The sequence below is a fragment of the Thunnus albacares genome, chromosome 5 (genome assembly GCF_914725855.1).
Source record: "Thunnus albacares chromosome 5, fThuAlb1.1, whole genome shotgun sequence".
Lineage (NCBI taxonomy): Eukaryota > Metazoa > Chordata > Actinopteri > Scombriformes > Scombridae > Thunnus > Thunnus albacares.
In genome coordinates this window covers 29,089,395-29,105,866 of record NC_058110.1, presented here as the reverse complement: position 1 = coordinate 29,105,866, position 16,472 = coordinate 29,089,395, and the positions used below count along the sequence as shown (strand labels likewise).

At 39.7% G+C, this 16,472-nt stretch overlaps 1 protein-coding gene across 6 annotated transcripts; it reads right to left on the bottom strand.

Moving 5' to 3' along the window:
- Positions 1–5,187: 5,187 nt before the first annotated feature.
- znf217 (zinc finger protein 217) lies at positions 5,188–13,091 on the bottom strand. Of its 6 annotated transcripts, none has more exons than XM_044352519.1 (6): positions 12,951–13,091; positions 8,956–10,335; positions 8,651–8,758; positions 7,101–8,498; positions 6,867–6,991; positions 5,188–6,685 (listed from the first exon to the last, which is right to left on the bottom strand). In XM_044352519.1, the coding sequence occupies exons 1-5, from the start codon at positions 13,021–13,023 to the stop codon at positions 6,879–6,881; spliced, it is 3,072 nt and encodes a 1,023-aa protein (XP_044208454.1). In that variant the 5' UTR covers positions 13,024–13,091; the 3' UTR covers positions 5,188–6,685; positions 6,867–6,878. The 6 variants fall into 6 exon arrangements, with proteins under 6 accessions (XP_044208454.1, XP_044208457.1, XP_044208456.1 ...); XM_044352522.1 differs by lacking the exon at positions 12,951–13,091 and adding an exon at positions 12,812–12,940; XM_044352521.1 differs by lacking the exon at positions 12,951–13,091 and adding an exon at positions 12,366–12,476.
- Between the last annotated feature and the right edge of the window lie 3,381 nt (positions 13,092–16,472).

The following is a 16,472-nucleotide window of genomic DNA, read 5'->3' as shown; positions in this document are numbered from 1 at the left end:
ATACTAGCTTATAACAATTTTACAGCGTGTTATAAAGTATTTATTAATGTCCTTACATCTGATTACAATTACACAGTATAGTGTTTATAGTGTATAGTGTGTTATAAACAGACAGAAACCTTTAATTATTTAATATGGGTCTAAACAATTAGTTCCTATTGTCAATGTAATGGATGATGAAAAACATGTTATTGCTGGAAATAAATATACTATATTACATATATAATCAAAGATGCAAAAGAGTGATTAGATCATTTCTTCACATTATATGTATATTTACTGCTTTGTAGCTTGTTGATGAGAACTGTAAGATGTGGAAACTCAGGGAAAAAAAACAGTTGCTTAGAAGGTGCCATGTCCTACCAATCACTCTCCCCTTCTAAAGGGGCTCCAATGGCACCTGAGGGGGAATCTCATGGCTGTCATCCCAGAAAGCCTGCCGCACTGATGCCTGCTTACCATCTGCTCCCCATATGAGCAAAAACAGGCAATTGTCTCAGAGAAGGCACCTCAATCACACTGTCATTGAACTAATATACTTTAACATGTTTTTCGGGTAGGTTTGGACAACATCTTGGTAGAATCTGCAACACTGGGAGCCCCTATTTGGCTTGTGAAGATAACAGTAAATGATTGTGTGTGCATGTGGTGTAGGTTGAGTGCGTTTGAAATGTATATCATAGCCCTGCCCTGTCTCAGCATGGACTTGGCATCTGACAGTGAAAAAAGCAGAACAGTGGGACCCTGTCAGTGTTACACTTCCTGTAAATAACCCCTCCATGCCTATGGTTTTATCATTCCCTGCAAATGATTCCAGGCCCCTCCAGAGTCGACAAGAAATAGCATTATTTTATGGCATGGAAAAAAGAGGAGATAAAAAGAGGAGCCAGGGAGGAAAAAAAAGGGAGATGGGGCTAAAAAAGGTCCTTCAGGGAACATGGTGTAAATGAAGTTCCAGGAATGACACAGGCGAGCAATGAGGCGCGGATGGAAAATATACGCTGCACATCATCGGATAGAGATGCCAGTGGAAATGGCTTCATTGAAGTGTCAGCCCTCATCCATCAATCAATCATCCGCAAGAAACAATAACGCTGTGGCGATGGGGCAGCTTTTATGGGGCTTACTCATGGGTATCGGAAACAGCACTTAAGTGCGGTTCTGACACTGGGAGAAAAACAGTGGTGAGGTGCCGTGCTTATTCTACATGCAGGTAGAGCAGATAGACGGGGGGGGAGGGAGTGACTAAGTATACAGTGGCCCCCTGGCAAGAGACCTCCGGACAGAGGAGGAAATGCTTTATCTCAACAACAGCAGTGGATTTCATGTTTTGTACAACCCCTTTGTCCTACATGCCTGATATTGATATTTTGGATTTACAATATATTTATGTTGTGTTACTGTACCATTTTTACATTTATTGAAACTGAGACAATTAAGAGTCTGTCTCTGTGGGGCTGTACTAATAAGCCCAGTGGTGTTTTGAGCTAAACACTAACATCAGCATGCTATCATGCTCACAATGTCAATGCTAACATGCTGACATTTAGCAGGTATGTTTACCATGTTTGCTATCCTCGTTTAGTGTGCATTTGCTAATTAGCAAGTACAGCACAGGTAGAGAATCTCATTAGTATTGCTACTATTTAGCTATAAACCAAAGCACTGGACACATTTTGACCTGATGATGGCGCTAAATGAAAAGTCAAGAGAACACCAAAGTCATTACAATCATCAAATGTCAATCAATCCAATAGTTGAGACATTTAAGTAAAAAGGTTGTTATTAGGATATATCATCTTGGAACCATGAATGTCTGAACAAAATTTTGTGCTAATCCAATTAGTCAATATTAAGATATTTCACTGGATAAGTGAAGACTTTGACCTGCAGGTGGCGCTAAATGAAAAATCAGGGAATCACCAAAGAAATAATGATTCATCCTCTGGGGATCATGTAAATCTACCAAATTTCAGTCCATCCATTTCAAAGTGATGGACTGAGCCTCTTAACCACTCCACTTTGCCAGTGTGGCTAAAAAGATTTGTAGAAAACAATAGTCGTCCATATTTTGAACAAAACAAGTTATCTTTGTATCTATTTTACTCTTCACTGTTCCTTAAGATCTGACATTTCTTAGTCTCTGTGTACAGGTGGTTGGTTCATTATGCTTGTTAAGTCGTCTGCTATGATATTATATATAGACCTACATATAACCACAGGGACCACAATTGTGTTTATTTACAAATTACCTCAACAGACTAAAGGCACTGAAAATAGAGCAACACATTCTTCAAGGCTATAAGATCAGCGCTTTTACAACATAAAAATACACCAAAAAAAAAAATGCTAAATGGTCCAACAGTCACTTTCGCTGTATGTGAGCTTTTTGATTTCCCCAAACCAAGTCTCTTGATGGCATCTCAGCAACATGAAACATGACACGTCATCCATTATTCTGTACATGCGCCTTGCTATCTCAGCCCGCTCCATATGGCCCCTGTTGTCTCCAGACACCCAAATCCCTTTCCTCAGGCCAGGGGCTGTTTTTGTGGGAACCATTACATTGCTGCTCTTCCTCAGAGGAATGGGGTGACGATGATGAGCAATCACAACCAGAGCAGACTTTCTGCCTCAAATTGTGACAGGATATTCAACATTTGACCGTATCCGCTTTGTTGGCCCAATTGCTAATTCATGCAAGTTGACAATCTGGAGGCAACAATTATGAGTGATGAAAGGACTGAAAATAAGAGGGGAGGACACTCAAGGGGAAGGAGAAAGCACCAAGTTTACTTAACAAAGAAGGAGGGAGGTAGGAGATTTGATAAGTCGTACTAAAGAGAGAGAGAGAAAGAGGCTGGAACAGCTTAACACGTCCTCAGTCGCAGATGCACGTATCCACCTAAAAGCAAACACGCTGAACAGATGAATGGATGGCAATGCAAGCATAAAATGCCATTTGTGTATTGAATTGTGCACTCAAATGGCTGCTGTGTGAATCCTTATCACAGAAACCCTCATGAGATGAAAGAAACTTGATAAGGAGCTGTGAAGACCTCAGGTGTTTCATGCCAAAGAATTTGAGGAGAAAAACAAAAAGTGAATCCCAAGTGAATATCCATAGAAGAATATTTGTGCATAATTGACAATGAAGCATTATTGGGGGAATAAAAATTCAAGATGTGATCAAATAGTTCTAATCAGATCATCACTAAAATAACCAGTAAGTTATTTGTAACTCTGTAACTTGTAGAGAAAGAAAATGCTCCATGTTGGACAAAAAACTTTATATGAACCTTTAGTGGATCTTCTACAACATTAATCAATCAAATAAAAAATGTATATTTTAGGCCTCTAGAGCATAAGAAGATCCATCTGTGATGCAGCATAATGAAAGGCCTGCTGAGCTTTTCATCTGCAAGAAGTAGAGATGTATATGTAGAGCTGTTTCACTTATTTTATGATCTTTATATTTGACTTGTCTAGCTATTTCCTGTTTTATTTCAATTGTTGTTTGTTTTATTGTTGCTGTTGTCGTGCGGACCCCCCCCGGTTGGGATCTAAATAAAGGATGAGTAATAGTAGGTAAAGGTCTGGCAGATATGTTTCTTGAGAGCCCCCAAAAATTACAGAGAAAAATAAAATCAAGAACAGCGAAGTAAACATAAACATTCAAAGAGTATCTTCGCCTATTACAAGAGGCTTTTGACATGAAAACCCTCGCAGCGTTCTGGACACAGCGATGGAGAGTAACGGGACGGATGTCATAAGCTGTTGTCGACTTGCGTTCTCTGCCACGTGTTTGCACTAAGTTTGCCACAGTGTGGGGGGAATATGAGGGTGATGCTAAGTGAAATGCTCATTTTGCGTTTGTGATTACCAAGGCCCATGGGCGATATGCACTAATGTGAGCTAATGCAATAGATAACACAGTGCTGGCCCAGGGGAACAGACAGCAAACAGATGTGGTCGACTCAAAAAGGGAGGAGGAGGAGGGGGAGAAAAAAAAAAAAATCAAAGTTTAAAAGTGTTCAATGTGCTCAAGATTGTCCCTTACAATTTGTTGTTTACAGAATACACAGCCATGAAAGGATTTGTCAGTCTTCTCCTTTTATAGATATGAGGAAAGTCAACTAAAATAGTGCGCTCATGTCTTGCAGATGTAGAAGCTATTACCATACTTCTCTCAGGAAGCTTTTTTTTTTTTTTTTTTTTTTTAAGGAGTGAATGCTCTCTAAATCACGGGGGGTAAAGGGGAGGGGAGGTGGGACTGCTGCTCCACTGCTTTGTATTAAAACTTTCAAACACAATCAATGATGTCAAAGCAGGTGTGCTGCCTTTGACAGCTGATAAGCAACACCTGTGTGACATCATCAATTAGTGGGTGTGGCCACAAGTGCAATATACTGTAAGTTAAAACAAAAAAGAGACATGCAGCAACATTTTTTTTTTGTCCTGTGCAAGATGTATCTTTTAAAATGAAGACAAACATGCATATTTTAAGGTATATTCAGTATCAGGGCTAAGAAAAAAACAACAAAAAAACTATGGTTTATCCTTTATAATCCTGTAATTCCAGTTTCAGCCTTGCCACAGTGTAGTTTAATCACTACATATAGTAGGTCTGCTATTCAGACTGAACATGCAAGGCTTTGAAACCAGAATCTGATAAGGCTTTAATCTTGATTTAGTAAATACTGCCCTCTAGTGGTCAATCTGTGTTGTTGATTGAAAGACCAAGGATTAATCCTTTTTTGTGTGGAAAAGAAGTTATTTGCTTCTTTTGTTCATGTTATAATTGAAGTATGAGGCTGATATGTGTAGCCTACATTGTTTCTTGTTGAGGAGTAAAGATACCAAAGTATTACTTTGACATAGTAATAATGTAACTGCATTATCAAGCATGTTACAGTCTTAAGAGGTAAAATTGGTATCAAGGTATATTAGCTTTGCAGGAGGTATGATACAACACTTTCAAATGGCTGTGTTGGAAGAGAATACAAAAGAGTATTTCAGCTACAGGTATGTGTGTCTTGAGCCTGGCGGATGTCCAGTTTCCAAAGGACAGGAAAGGCCCTCAAACTGCAGCTGTATCTGTTTTCTGTGCCACTCAAGAGAGGAAACCATGAAGGTTGCAGGTGGTTGGTATCCATCGGTGAATTAACAACAAACGCCACACCGAGCTCTTTCGCCTCTCACTTTATTACTGAAATGTGTCATACAAATCTGAAACAATATTTCCATTTTTACATAAGTGTACATGCAATGTGAATAACCAAACCAAACAAAACAAACAAAACAAAACAAATAACTTAACCCAAGCCTTTCAAAGTGGCAAAAAAACTAAATCACACAAAAGACTAAATAGCTTGTAAATAGGAGTTAACCTGAGACTTTTTATTCACAGTGTACAATTAATTGAGCAATTAAATAAACAGCTGCTTTTGTTTTTTTGTTTTTTTTTCTCCTCCAAACAGTTATACATCTAAAAAAGGCCACTTTATGACCAGCTGGGACTAACTTTTGCCACTTTTGCCACAAATTAACACTTGCAAGACTCTGCATAGTAAAAGCAAACTCCTGAACGGTAACTAGATGCGCAGTAGAATAACACAGCGTGACTATTTAACACAAACAGAAACTCCATGACAGTTGGTACTTTTTTTTTTTTACAGCTTATGGATTTGATGAACCGCTAAAGCAGATGATAGCCATTACCACTTCAAAAAAAAAAAAAAGGACAAACACAAAATCTGTTGTGTGTTTAAAACTGGGCTTGTAAATACTGTGCATATCAAAGAAATCCACAATCCAAAATTGTGTTAGTTAATCATGTGCCATAAGTTGATACGGCCTCAGCTGTAGTTGTTCTGTGTCACCAGATGAGCTTGTATTTTATGTGGTGCCTGACAAACACATGCCCACCTAGTTATACTACTCCAACTCAAAACATCTGTCCCTCTAGTCGATAGAGAACTAGGAATACGGGCTCAGCTAACATGATGGCTACAGCAGCTTTACAAAAAAAAATAACAGTGTCTAGAGCACAACATGAGGTAGACCACTTCAACATACAGAAAAGGACTTATTGCTGTGGCCTGTTAGTAAACCACTGGGCCAAAGCCATCAAGTTATTTGACAGAAAATCCCCCACCCTTCAGTGCTTTGGAAATGGAAAAAAAAAAAATAATAGGGTAGTGCTAATTACTGCCTGCACATTAACAGTAAATTAACAGAGCAGCAATTCTTCACACAAATCATGTTCCTTGTGTCTTTCCTCAATACAGTTCTTATCTACCGCAAGCTCACTTACCACATACACTGTTATGTCATAGACACTTACAGGATCTGAACATTAGTGTGGGTCAAATATGGATTAAGCAGAAAGTTCTGAGTGGACAAAAAAAAAATATCAGTGCACACCAGTGGGATAATATTTTCTAAGAGAGATGATCTGCGCCTTTTCATTCAAAACAAACAAAAAAAAAAAAAGTAGAATGTACAACTGAAGGCCTGAGCCCTGAAATGTGTATGCAATACACTTTTTCTTCTACTGGAAAAAAAAATTAAATTAGAGGAACTGAGAAACTTTTACAACACAAACCATCTCTCTTATTGAAACTGTACATTAAACAAATTTTCCAAGAAGTTCTCCGAAATAAGGTAGCAGCACAGTTCAAATCTAGAGAGAGGAAAAAAATAAAAAATAAAACTTCATATATTTTCAAATATGAACTTGATTCATTTATATCAAGTACCGGGTAAAACTTTTCAAAGATCTGTGGTAAGGTTTGAAAATCAAAAAAAAAAAAAAAAGAGGAAGTCCTACTGTATGTACTTTTAAATGTTTTTCAAGTTTTTACCTCGGTGCCACTTTAGGTAGTTTTATCAGTGGTCCCATAGCGTTGATTAGGGAATGAGCCTGAGGGGTCTCTCCTCTGCAGGGTGGGCAGAGTGGGTAAGTGTTGGTACAGCACAGTTCTGCCCCCTGAGAAAAAAATCCTTTTATGTTAAATCTAAATAAAAAAAAAGCTAGAATATGTCGATATAAAGTAGCCTGTATGCACCTTCCCTGAACCAGCTAGCCTAATACGTACCTGCTCTTGGGTTGGCCAGTCCTCCATGACTGGGGTTAGGTGGTGTGCTGTGATAGAGAGACGCCAGGTCATTGGGTGTGTAGGAGCGCAGAAGGTTCATCATGCTCCAGTCAGTGTCCAAAACTCCTCCGATAGCTGTAGATGTACTCTTCACGGAGCCCAAAGCCTCTGACGCTGTGGATGGACACGGCCCTTGCGATGTGGTTTTCACGCTTCTCCCTGAGATGAGCAGCCTGTTGGATCCGTCCCCTGCTGGTCCTCTGAAGCCAGGTTTCTCACCACTGTCAGCTTCTCTGCCTGTAGCTAGCGAGTACTTTAATCTCTTACTGGAAGGTTCGCCGAAATCAATCTGGGGGAGACTCCCGAATTGGCTTGACAAGCACAGCCTGGCAGCATCTGAGTGCCAAATGACACCACTTCTCGCTGGGTAACTCCTCTCACCAATTCCCGCTCTGTCTGGGGGAGCTGGTCTGTCCATTACATACTTGCTGGTGCTGCTGCCTGTGTTGGATTTCCTCATGAGCTCCGTATACCTGGAGGATTCCTGACTGGCATGTGAATCAATGTTCTGTCTATATCGCTGGGTCTCCTGGACGTCATGTAGGGGTGCTTGGATAGGGGACAGCTTAGGACCGCTCGGTGGGTTAACAGGTGTCTTTTCTTGTGGTTTCGCGGGTTGAGGGGTCGGGGACTTGGTTCGACGTGGGTGGCGCCTGTCAATCATCGGAAGTGGGGTGACATCTTTCCCTTCGAGTGCGGGGGGGCAGCCTGTGAAACGCTTTTGTTTTGAACTGCCTCCAAATCCATTCTTTTTTGTACTGTCTGACTTGTCTTTATGATTCAGCTTTTTGTGCATAATCAGGACCTCTGGGTAGATGGTTTTATATGCACAAAACGAACAGGCAATTGGGATTAATGCGCTTCTGGGTTCTGCACTGGCGGGGATGGAGAGAGACACTTTTAAGGACAGATTTAATGGGGCCTCAGAGTTCTCGTCTTTTATCTCCTCCCGTTCCATCTTCAGGTTAACAGGTACGGGGCACTTTATGAGCACATCATCAATCGGGGAGTAAGCAGGCTTAGCAATTAATTTCTCATACTCAGCATTCATCTGGACGAGTGGTTTGCCGAGCTTGCTACCTACGCCATCAAATCTGTCCTCCGGTGTTCCATCGGTGCATGATCTGACTGCAGGAACCCAGAGTTTGGATCTATTTGGGGCAGGATTTTCATTGTCGTTTCCATGTTTTCCATCATTCGGAGAGGGCATTAAAGGCACAGGTCTGCTGGGGATCTCCATGAAAGGTTTGTCCTTGTGACGCCGATCCAGGTGATATTTCAGTGAAGTCTTCTGGGCTGCAGCATAGCTGCAGTAAGCACACTTGAATGGTTTTTCACCTGAAAATACATACAAACAGTGAGTGTTGAGAATAAGCATAGTTCAAAATATCAGTCACAGAATTAGACCAACTGTACATAATAAATTTCTCTTAATTCACAAAGTCTCAGAGTTATAAATAAATCATCTAAGCCAAATGTGTTGAACATACCTGTGTGAGTCCTCAGATGAACTGTGAGATAATAGCTGGATCGAAATGATTTACCACAGTAGTTGCATTCTTTTGATCTGACCTTTGATCGATCAAAACCATCTTCACCTTTAAAAACAGACACAAACAAATGTTTAATAAAATAAATAAAAAGGAACAGAATACAAATCACAAAATGCACGTGTAATCACCACTCCCAACAGCAGAGGGAGTACTTGCCAACAGAGTGCTTTGTGTGAAACAATTCCTCAACAACAATAGAGGCAGTATGAGTGAAGCATGAACATGTAATGCCCTAAATTTACCTGAACCCAGGTTTTCTGTCATTGCTGCTTCCTCAAAGCCCTCCTCCGAGCCTTCCTCTGCATGATCCAGTGAGCCTGCTCTTGACAACTTCCCTTCGACAGACGAAGTTGGGCTTTCTTCGCCACCTCTTTCACGCTTGTGCACCCTGGAGTGGAGAACTAACTGGTGGTAGGTCCTGAACGTTCTCTGACATTCCTCACAAGTGGTTGGCCTTTCTTTGTCCTTATTTTTTTGCATCAGAGACCTGCGCTGTGGCTCTGGGTTGTCTGCTACAGTCTGTTGCTGAGACCTGAGCTCTCTCCCAAGAACCTCTTTCATAGCTTTGTCTCTTTGGCCTTCGGACCAAATATTATTCAACTCCTCCTTATCAGAACCGCAGTCTTCGTTGTCTGTGCTGGCTTCCTGGCCGATATCTTTAGTATTATTAGGACCAACTGCTATCTTGCCCTTTGTAGCAAGTTGCCAAGCCTGATATGTATTGAAAGGATCTAGCTGTGGAATCCATTTTGATGATCTTACTGGTTGCACACCATTTCCTGTAGGGCAAGGCATAAGATTGAGACTGTGTAGAAATGTCTCTTTGGCAAGAGATTCAGTAGTGCCATCCATGTTCTCCATGTCTTTATCTTTGCCAGGCTCCACCTCTCGATTATGTACTTTGCTATGTTCTGCCAAACTGTCATGGTCAGGGAAGAAAAACCCACAAACCATGCACATTTTGTAAGCAGTGACTACAGGCTCTGACACAGGGTCTTGGGCGATGCCGTTGACTGTGACCGGGGTCTCCAGGTCTTGCTGGGCCTTGCTCTTCGCTCCTGGTTTTACATGCATTTTCATGTGGTTCTTGAGAAACCATGGCTCTCTAAACCGCCGTCCACAGACATTACAGCAGTAAGTAAAGTAGTCCTTGTGCTTCCTCATGTGGGTCTCCAGCTCACTGGCATCTTGTGATACCTGACCACACACGATACAGCTGTGAACCTCCTCTTTTTCATTGGGGAGGCTACTCGGTTTGGGTCGGGCTCTCTCTCCTGGGATCCTAAATTCTGCTTCAACTCGAAGCACGGCTGGTTCAAAGAAAGTGGTGGGGTGCTGTGCTAATACGTGGGGTCCCAGCTCCTCCTGATGAGTGAAAGTCTGATCACAGAACATACAAGATAGCGGTACACTCCCTCCAGATTGCAACACGGCTTTCTCTGGGTAAGTGGTGTGAGGTGTCATACTAGAGCCAGGCCCTGGGATACTTGCACTGTTACTAATCAAACTGTCTTGGGCAAGTCCATCTGGGCTCTCCACAAACGGCAGCAATGAGTGAGTCGGCATTGTCCTCTGGGGGTGGAGCAACACTGCTGCACTCACTGTCCAGATTACTGGGGGACCTGGAAACAATGGGAAAAGTTCTTTAGGCTTTTCTTATTATCAAAAGTGAATCAGGTAGCTATTACCAAAACCAAGATAAAATTCACCACACAAAGAGAAATGTCTTCCCGTACACTGAAACAGGAAATGTATCTTTTTTGCAATCAACTGCACAGACAACTCATTTCCTTAATGTTGAGGCCACTGGTAAAACATGTAAAACTATGTCTTTCTTGCTCATAAACTTTTTTTTTTTAGCATTCCTAGTAAGTATAACTCCACTGAGTTTGTGAGCTATCAACTACAGACTTGACATGTTTAAAAATCAGACATATATTGACATATAAATTCATACTGTCATTTCACTTCACATTTAAACATTGGATTCCTTTGTGGACTACTTTGTTTTAAATTATGAGTAAATGACAATAGTCATTATTAAATGTTAAGACAATATACCGCAGTTGAATAAAAACAGTATTCAAATACCACCAATGTAATATTTTTTCTGGGCACAAACAAACAAGCTTCTCATTTTATTACTATCTTGATTCCTCATCGCATCAAAAGTTGAGACGTGTTATCTGTGGACTTAGTTTGATTGTCATTAAACAAGATTGAACACATCCAGACACCTGAAAGAAAAAAAAAAAAAATCAAACCTATAGTTTTTGATGTCATACTTGTCCAGCCTTTAAATGGTGTGCTCCACATGTACACTGGTAATCTTTAGTATTTTTATCAAAGTAACACTTTCAGCATTTATAAAAGAACCGCTTACATAAATAATAGAAAGTTGAAGAATTTCAAATCACACGCCTAGTTTGAAGCTCAAGAGTGGAGTAACTGGACCAGCAAGTTCAAATGCTTAAGACTGCAAGGCTAATGCAGGTGAACATGGGGACAACAGTGAAACATACCAGCCCACTGCATCACTATATTATATATAAATTTACCCTAATATATTAATTAATTAACATCAAATCATCAATAAAGTGTTACAACCAGGCAATGTAGTTGACATGGAGATATCCCAACTGCAAGTTTATATTCTCCTCAATAATATAACTTTATATTTTGAACACAACTTCATGATGCTGTTATCCAATTAGCTATTTATTGTCTGCCTTGCTATAATTAATTAGCCTGCGTGTACTTTTGACTGAATCCAGGTGAGCAAAGGCAACTGTCTTTAATGACTCAGAGTGATTTTTTTTTTTTTTAAACCACACACATGCTTTGTGTGAGGCAGCGTTAACGTTAGCCACCTTGTTATTCAAGCACTCGTTAAGATCATTAACGTTAAGTTACTCGCGAGGGGATGAACAACGTTATCAGTTAACAGATATAACTTCACCAAAGTCGAAAATCTATTTAACGAAATGGCTATTACATTTCTATATATGCTTAATAAGTGGATCGGGAACAATTAGCTGCTTTTTTTTTCCTTTTTTAAAACGAAACAAATCAATATCGATCATGTTAACGTTATTGATGTTGGCGTTAACTGTGATTGGGAACGCTCCAAATCATTAAAAAAAGCTTAATTTAGCTAACTCAACTGCAAACAACTTCCGACTACGATCATTTTTAATGGCAACAGATTGGTACAAACCAACATTAACCACACCGTGTGTACTTACGTTGTTGCTTATTGTTTTGTTTTAACGCCAGTTACAAAACTGAACCCCCAGATAAGTAACTTAACGATAAGCTACCGTCGCCAAGTTATGGTTAAGTTAAGCCGTGAACTCCACGCAGGGTCATTCTAACGACACTAACGTTAGCAAACTTAACACTTTTCTGTTGTCTCTGACTTCGACCAAACTGTAGAAACTCACCAACAATACCTACCAACTGTGAATTTCCGGATTAATAATGATACTGACACTGCGAGCGAGTGAGTTCAAGTGAGCGAGGCTACTTGTGTGTTGAGTTGCTTCTTCATTTTCCTCACTCACTCACACACATACATACACACACATACATACACACACACACACACAGGCACGCACGCACACAACGCGTCGGCTGCTGGCGGACAGCTCACCTATTCAATTGTTTGAATGTGAATCATCATATTTGTTCTACTTGGCGAGTCCTCACTGTGCAGCTGTTGAGCTCTGAGGGTGCGCGCGCTCCCCCCCCCCTCAACGATTCTCAAGGGGAAGATGGAAGCGCGTGCACGACAGCCCCCAAAAAACCCATAGGGCAGTCACGTGGTCACGAGTAACAGAAAAGGATTAGTCCACATAATCTGACTGAACTCGTATGTCAATAAAAAAAAAAAAAAAAAAAACGTGCGATGCGTTTATTTATATCTAATATATTTATAAAGCATCTTGCTATCTCCTAGTTGTTACCAGTTGCTTGAGCAGGTATGGTTAATTTAATCAAATATCACCATCATGTGGACCCGATTTGTATTGTTAATTGCCCAGGTTACCATGGTCATACAGTTGACTTATATATTTTTTGGCTGTTCAGTTTACTGACCTTGAGTAGGCTTGTTGATAACGCGTCTAAAGCTTCTTTAATGTGTGTAAGCTGCCACAGAGTGACTTTATGTGCTGATTTTAAAGCCACACGGCTACATAACAACACCGTTTGATTTGGAATACTGCTCTGGACCTACCTAAAAGTGTTGCCCTGCTTCTTCTTCTTCTCCTTCTTTTTCTTCTTCTTCTTCTTTCACGCTCGCACGTCATGCATCAGCTACCATGTGGAGGTGGGGGAGGGGTGCCTCAAACTTTTTCACTGTTACATGAGGGTTTTTGCAGAAGCAGGTTGGTTGAGTCATGAGAAATTTCAGGTTCTTCCTATTTCACGATATAAAAAAACGTAAAACAATACGCACAGCAGCCCATTTTCATATCTAAATAGATCCTCATGTCAACTGATGAAGCCATGTAATGATAATGTCAAATGTGAATTTATTTGTTTGATCTTTCAGAGGGGGGAAGAGGGCTTTGTATAGCTTATTTTAAAGGAAATGTCTATAATAGAAATGCTATTGATAATACTAAATTATGACATGGACGCTGTAAAGATACAAAAGACCCCATAAAAGTACTTCTGATCTTTGTGAGATAAAGATCATCAGCACAGTGGCTAATGTGTGGTTAGAAACAAAAGAGCCCCACCTCCACCCTTACAGCCTCCCAAAGAGACACCAGGCATTGATAGTTAGCTTAAAGCCATGCATCATACAATCAATGAAGATATTCAGTAGACTCCAGTGTACACTCATCATTATTGAGACTCACCCAGTCTCCCCCCTGAATGCCAGCAATGTCTGAAAGAAAAAAAAAACTTTATCAGTAACCACTCCCAGTTAAAGAACAGTGAACAAAGACTGGAAGACTCCAGTTGCAAAAAAACATCTTTCACTATGGGCTGGCTTGTTGCCTTATCCCCACACCCTCTTTTATAGGTTATCACACTGTTTTATCTATATATTGAAAGCCGTTTTGAGTCATTGTTGTCACCAAACAGCTCTGACTAACACAGAGTTGTAATAAAATAGCAAGTAGATCTGCAGGTTTGGCAAGCAGACTTCATCAAAATGCTTCGCTACAGCAGTGAATGTGATTATTGTGTGCATGCCAGACACCAATAAAGAGATCATAAGCCTTTCACATATTAGACATAAGCTAAGACAGGAGCAAGTATTTTACACATACTAAAGAACAATGTTTATCTTATCTTATCAAATCTCAATCTATTGGTCGGGCCGTAGTTTTAAAATAGGCCACGTGCCTGTCTCTGAGCGCCTGCAATACAAGACAAGAGATCCTGTTTTGCATTAGTAAGACCTCAATCACTTACAAGTGCTGCACTAAATGAAAACATTTTATATACCCCCTGCAATACTTTGATTCACTTTTTGGTATTCTTGCCTCACCCCGAGATCCTGTTACACAAACAAGTCTAGTATGTTAATCAAAGGCACCACATGTGACACATCGAGGCCTCCCGCTCATTTCCTATTGTTCTGTGGCCACAAAGGCTCTGTGAAAGGCTATCAATCTGGAACAGCAGTATGATGCCTCAGGATCATGCAATAACCCAGAGATGATGTACCATGAGAAGCCCACTCTCCGGAGGTGATGTTAGATTTTTTTGTGTAACTAGACAAATATTTCTTTAATCAGTTTCTATTGCAGTTATTTAATTAGCATGCATCCTCTGTAGTGGTAATGACAGCAACAAGTGGGTAAACATTGTTTACTTCTTTTAAATGATTTAATTAACTTTGTCCTATTGTTTGACTTTATGCTAATGTAATTCCTCTCCTAAAATCCTCCAAATGAATTGTCTCCATTTACAAATAAAAAAAAAAAACACACACATGTATACATTCAGCACTAAACCCAAAGCAGTGAATTCTAATTAAAGATAAAGCAAGATCTTTGAAAAACCGAATGTTTGAATGAATAATTATGTATTCAGTAGACAGACACCCTGATAAGAATTGGATCAACGGATGGGGAAAGACTGTGGTGGCTTGTTTTTGTCTTGACGTGTCAGGAGCAGCTGACTGCATTGTTCTCCTCCGGATTCACAGCCTGGCTTCTTTCATAATCCTGGTGTCACTCCTGAAAGACACTGATAATATATAATCTCCTCTCTCACCCATAGACTGTTTGTAATGTTTATTCAATGCAACCGGCTGTTGTGTTGTTGATCTTCAAAGAAATTTTATCAGTCAGCGCAAGCATTCCTCAGTGCAACTTTTTCTGACTTCTGCGCATGTTTGAAATATTTTGCTTCTTTCCTGAGGAGAAATTGAGGAAAAAGAGAGGGGGCTCTTTGTTCTGCTGTTAGTGCACTGCTCTCTTTTGACTTTTAAACCTTTTTCTTTCTTTTTTTTAAACTTTTCTTTATTCCATGGTGACTCCTCAAGGAAGTATATGGACATAGTTACAAACAAAAGAAACAAAGAATTTGTTTGTTTGAATTTGAAGTGGACACTTGTTGCCCAGTAATAGCAAATACAATACAATAAAGAAGAACATGATAAGTAAATAAATAAATGAGCCAACATGTGAATACAGATAGTTACTGAAGAGAAGCCGTTATTGTTTTGATCAAATTAGTGAGATTGGCTGAGTTTGATGTCGGATTAATCCTCTAGTAACGGTATGTGTTTCTCTCATTATCAAAACTAGGACGAACATGTCTCATCTTGTTACTCGTTACCTTCATTTTCTGTCAAACATAAAATACATGTAAATATTTCTTCTTTGAAACAACTACACCTAAATTTAGCCAGATTTGCTCTGTCTAAAAGTATTTACTTACTATTAGCATAGACCTCATCATGACAATCCTGAAGATCCAAATATCCTTGAGTCTGAGATTAACTTGAAATTTAAAGTATTATGGGCTGTTATCTTCATAATCATGCCATAAATATGATAACTCACTTTTATCATGAATGTTTTAACCTTACAAATCAGTTCTGGCTGATATTTATCTTTGTCATACTGTTTATGTTGCACGTTAAAAACAGTACATGAAAATCTTTTAGACACCACTTTACAATTCTCACTAACTTATATCTCCCTAACTTCTCACCATGCACTCTGCTGTGTTTCTGTTTACTTGCAACAAACTTTTCAGGAACCAAACAAAGTACAAAAAAATATAAACAGAAGCCACACTGGACATTTGCCTTAAAGGAAAGGTTCATAATTTTTTTAAGCCTGTCTTGTAACAATAGTCAGAAGACCAAATGAACATTAAACCATATTTTGAATACTGTAATCATTCCTGCTGTTCATACTGGCCATTAAAAGAGGCCTCCCTTATGTGCATCCAATGAAAGAGGTGGTACACAATATCCACAGTCCACGTAGTATGCAAAAATGTATTCAAAAATGTATCTGACGTTTGTATGAGGCTCCAACAGTCTGAGTTAGTCAAATCACGTGGAAATTTTCTGTCACTTTAGATACTACCCCTCCACTCAACAAGGAAACACTTTCTGTGTAAGCACAAAGAGGGACTTTTGCGCTAAAAGGACAGTCATTTTAGAAAATATCTACTTAATTTGACTAAATCAGTCTGCTGGAACCTCATCTTAGTTTCACATAAAGTTTGCAAAGGTTAACCTGAAATTTAAAGTAATATGGACAGATCATACTGAGTGTAC

What these genes read in the sequence shown, in the direction of transcription:
- znf217 (XM_044352519.1), bottom strand. Translation starts at nt 13,023, where the DNA reads ATGACGTGCGAGCGTGAAAGAAGAAGAAGAAGAAAAAGAAGGAGAAGA. An exon ending in GACAGAAAACCTGGGTTCAG is followed by an intron (nt 8,759 to 8,955) that starts GTAAATTTAGGG and finishes CTGTTTTTAAAG; the next exon opens with GTGAAGATGGTTTTGATCGA. An exon ending in TCATCTGAGGACTCACACAG is followed by an intron (nt 8,499 to 8,650) that starts GTATGTTCAACA and finishes ATGTATTTTCAG; the next exon opens with GTGAAAAACCATTCAAGTGT.